Below are 4695 nucleotides of genomic sequence, written 5' to 3'. Positions count from 1 at the left end.
AGTTTCTACTCGACAGGTAAAGTTTGGCTATTTGGAGAAATCCTTTTAAAATCACTGCTAGTGAAAGTTGATGTAAGCTATGATTAGCGATGCTAGCCCTGGCACAAGTCACGCACCGCGCACACGGTAAACATCTCAATTTGTGAAAAAGTTCAAATCTTCTTTCTGAAAGTAGCTTGTATGAGCCATGCCGACAGCAACTTGTAAACAGTGCACTCTCGTGCACACGTTTAATAGGCGTTCCCTCTCGGGAGCAGGTAGAGTGTTGAGCATGTGCATTTTTTCAAAAAGTGGAGAGGGCGGATCTTTTCTAAAATTCGGGAAAATCCTCCACTATACCTTTAAGTTCTGTTGAGTTCATTCTTTTGTTAAATAAAATCACTTTTGATGATTTACGATGCCTCGCTCCCTCTTTTGTCGTGGCCTTTGAGCCAGGTTGTGACAGGGACGACCCTGAGGACCCTTCGCGAATTTCGTGAGTCTGCGAGTCAGGACTTTGGGATTGGGCCAGTGTCTCCGTCTGGCCTCTGATTGGCTGTGAACCAGCAGGAGCGGCTGGTGACTTTGTGACCCAAGCATGTACAGAGACTTTCAGGAAACACTACGAGGGGTTAGAAAAGAGGGAAACAAGACGAGAGCGGGCAGGAGGCAGGGATGGAGGGAAGGAGGGAGGCAGGGAGGGATGGGAGGGAGGAGTCACCTACCATCCAGAGGGTTGGTAAGGCCACTGCTGCTCCAGTCGAACTGGACGGGTGGGAGCGCCTCCTGCTGGAGGAGCGAGAGAGGAGATCACACAGTCAGTTTATACACACACACACACACACACACACACACACACACACACACACACACACACACACACACACACACACACACACAGTAGGAAAAGCACAGCTGACATTGATCACCTTAACGATGGCTCAGTTCCATCAAGTGTCCCAGTAAGATATTTCAGTGAGTCAGCATGAACAATACCAGGACCTCTCCTAAGTGGAATGCAGCCATCATTAATGGTTTAATACCAGGACCTCTCCTAAGTGGAATGCAGCCATCATTAATGGTTTAATACCAGGGTCTCTCCTAAGTGGAATGCAGCCATCATTAATGGTTTAATACCAGGACCTCTCCTAAGTGGAATGCAGCCATCATTAATGGTTTAATACCAGGGTCTCTCCTAAGTGGAATGCAGCCATCAGTAATGGTTTAATACCAGGGTCTCTCCTAAGTGGAATGCAGCCATCAGTAATGGTTTAATACCAGGGCCTCTCTAAGTAAATGCAGCCATCAGTAATGGTTTAATACCGGGGCTCTCTCCTAAGTGGAATGCAGCCATCAGTAATGGTTTAATACCAGGGTCTCTCCTAAGTGGAATGCAGCCATCAGTAATGGTTTAATACCAGGGTCTCTCCTAAGTGGAATGTAGCCATCAGTAATGGTTTAATACCAGGGTCTCTCCTAAGTGGAATGCAGCCATCAGTAATGGTTTAATACCAGGACCTCCTAAGTGGAATGTAGCCATCAGTAATGGTTTAATACCAGGGTGTCTCCTAAGTGGAATGCAGCCATCAGTAATGGTTTAATACCAGGACCTCTCCTAAGTGGAATGCAGCCATCAGTAATGGTTTAATACCAGGGCCTCTCTTAAGTGGAATGCAGCCATCATTAATGGTTTAATACCAGGGTCTCTCTAAGTGGAATGTAGCCATCAGTAATGGTTTAATACCAGGACCTCTCCTAAGTGGAATGCAGCCATCAGTAATGGTTTAATACCAGGACCTCTCCTAAGTGGAATGTAGCCATCAGTAATGGTTTAATACCAGGACCTCTCCTAAGTGGAATGCAGCCATCAGTAATGGTTTAATACCAGGGCCTCTCCTAAGTGGAATGCAGCCATCATTAATGGTTTAATACCAGGGTCTCTCCTAAGTGGAATGCAGCCATCAGTAATGGTTTAATACCAGGGTCTCTCCTAAGTGGAATGCAGCCATCAGTAATGGTTTAATACCAGGGCCTCTCCTAAGTGGAATGTAGCCATCATTAATGGTTTAATACCAGGGTCTCTCCTAAGTGGAATGCAGCCATCAGTAATGGTTTAATACCAGGACCTCTCCTAAGTGGAATGCAGCCATCAGTAATGGTTTAATACCAGGGTCTCTCCTAAGTGGAATGTAGCCATCAGTAATGGTTTAATACCAGGGTCTCTCCTAAGTGGAATGTAGCCATCAGTAATGGTTTAATACCAGGACCTCTCCTAAAGAGGAATGCAGCCATCAGTAATGGTTTAATACCAGGGTCTCTCCTAAGTGGAATGCAGCCATCAGTAATGGTTTAATACCAGGACCCTCCTAAGTGGAATACAGCCATCAGTAATGGTTTAATACCAGGACCTCTCTAAGTGGAATGCAGCCATCAGTAATGGTTTAATACCAGGACCTCTCCTAAGTGGAATACAGCCATCAGTAATGGTTTAATACCAGGACCTCTCCTAAGAGGAATGCAGCCATCAGTAATGGTTTAATACCAGGGTCTCTCCTAAGTGGAATGCAGCCATCAGTAATGGTTTAATACCAGGGTCTCTCCTAAGTGGAATGTAGCCATCAGTAATGGTTTAATACCAGGGTCTCTCCTAAGTGGAATGTAGCCATCAGTAATGGTTTAATACCAGGACCTCTCCTAAGTGGAATGCAGCCATCAGTAATGGTTTAATACCAGGACCTCTCCTAAGTGGAATACAGCCATCAGTAATGGTTTAATACCAGGACCTCTCCTAAGTGGAATGCAGCCATCAGTAATGGTTTAATACCAGGACCTCTCCTAAGTGGAATACAGCCATCAGTAATGGTTTAATACCAGGACCTCTCCTAAGAGGAATGCAGCCATCAGTAATGGTTTAATACCAGGGTCTCTCCTAAGTGGAATGCAGCCATCATTAATGGTTTAATACCAGGACCTCTCCTAAGTGGAATGCAGCCATCAGTAATGGTTTAATACCAGGACCTCTCCTAAGTGGAATGCAGCCATCAGTAATGGTTTAATACCAGGACCTCTCCTAAGTGGAATACAGCCATCAGTAATGGTTTAATACCAGGACCTCCTGTCAGAGCCTCAATTAAACAAGAAACCGCACCACCTAATAATAATAATAATAATAATAATAATAACTTCACACAAAGTCTCAAGGCCTGGCTCTTGGAAAGTCAGACTTGTGAACATTATTTAATCTTCTGGTCATTTTATATTATTGTTGTTATCGCTGCTAACATGTTTGATGTTTGACGTCTTGTCCGGTGTCAAATATGGCCCGCTCTGCATTTCTTGGGTATGTATGAAAAATTAACTTCTATTTTAAGTTATTTTAGATTAGATTAAGATTCAACTTCATTGTCATTGTGCAGTATATAAGTACAAAGACAGCGAAATGCAGTTTGCATCCAACCAGAAGTGCAAAAAAAAACAAAAAAAAGAGCAGAAAAGTGCAATGGGATATAAAAAGTAAAGTAAGTAAAGTAAAGACAGGTGGTGCTTAAGCAGGACGATACATATATTGCAGTGTTATAAGAGCAAAATAAATATGGCTATTTAATATGAACAATGTACAAACAACATGTACAGATATTTTACCATCTCATTAACCTGTGCCGTATTAACTCCTTCCTCACGAGTGATGTAGCCTATTTCATCTTTTTATAACTGCTTGCTACTGCTCTACATGGTTGAACGGTGCCTGGAGATGGCTCGGAGTCTGTGTTGCTTGGCTGGTGTTTCGATGCTCGCATGGCTTCTTATACTGAATGGGGAATACTGTTGATGTGTACTAATGTCTTGCTGCTTGCTGTAGCTCTGCATATGGCTTACTGAGAAAGATTATTTGTTGTTCTAGCTGTGGTGTCTTGTAGACTTCTGTCTGTGTAGTTTTACCTGTACTAATGTCTTGATGACTTCTGTCTGTGTAGTTTAACCTGTACTAATGTCTTGATGACTTCTGTCTGTGTAGTTTAACCTGTACTAATGTCTTGTTTACTTCTGTCTGTGTAGTTTAACCTGTACTAATGTCTTGTTTACTTCTGTCTGTGTAGTTTAACCTGTACTAATGTCTTGTTTACTTCTGTCTGTATAGTATAACCTGTACTAATGTCTTGTTGACTTCTGTCTCTGTAGTTTAACCTGTACTAATGTCTTGTAGACTTCTGTCTGTGTAGTTTAACCTGTACTAATGTCTTGTTTACTTCTGTCTGTATAGTATAACCTGTACTAATGTCTTGTTGACTTCTGTCTCTGTAGTTTAACCTGTACTAATGTCTTGTAGACTTCTGTCTGTGTAGTTTAACCTGTACTAATGTCTTGTTTACTTCTGTCTGTATAGTATAACCTGTACTAATGTCTTGTTTACTTCTGTCTGTATAGTATAACCTGTACTAATGTCTTGTTGACTTCTGTCTCTGTAGTTTAACCTGTACTAATGTCTTGTAGACTTCTGTCTGTGTAGTTTAACCTGTACTAATGTCTTGATGACTTCTGTCTGTGTAGTATAACCTGTACTAATGTCTTGTTGACTTCTGTCTGTATAGTATAACCTGTACTAATGTCTTGTTGACTTCTGTCTGTATAGTTTAACCTGTACTAATGTCTTGTTGACTTCTGTCTGTGTAGTATAACCTGTACTAATGTCTTGTTGACTTCTGTCTGTATAGTTTA

At 42.0% G+C, this 4695-nt stretch overlaps 1 protein-coding gene across 1 annotated transcript in view; it reads right to left on the bottom strand.

The window, feature by feature from the left end:
• Positions 1–315: 315 nt before the first annotated feature.
• Positions 316–4695, bottom strand: part of aftpha (aftiphilin a) — a 29818-nt gene continuing 25438 nt past the window's right edge. Inside the window, exon 8 of the mRNA XM_039810208.1 lies at positions 316–768. Coding sequence (XP_039666142.1) covers positions 697–768 — 72 coding nt within the window. The 3' untranslated portion in view covers positions 316–696. The remainder of the gene's footprint in view (positions 769–4695) is intronic.

This window comes from Perca fluviatilis, chromosome 1 (assembly GCF_010015445.1).
Source record: "Perca fluviatilis chromosome 1, GENO_Pfluv_1.0, whole genome shotgun sequence".
Taxonomy (NCBI): Eukaryota; Metazoa; Chordata; class Actinopteri; order Perciformes; family Percidae; genus Perca; species Perca fluviatilis.
This window is presented reverse-complemented; position numbering and strand designations above follow the sequence as displayed.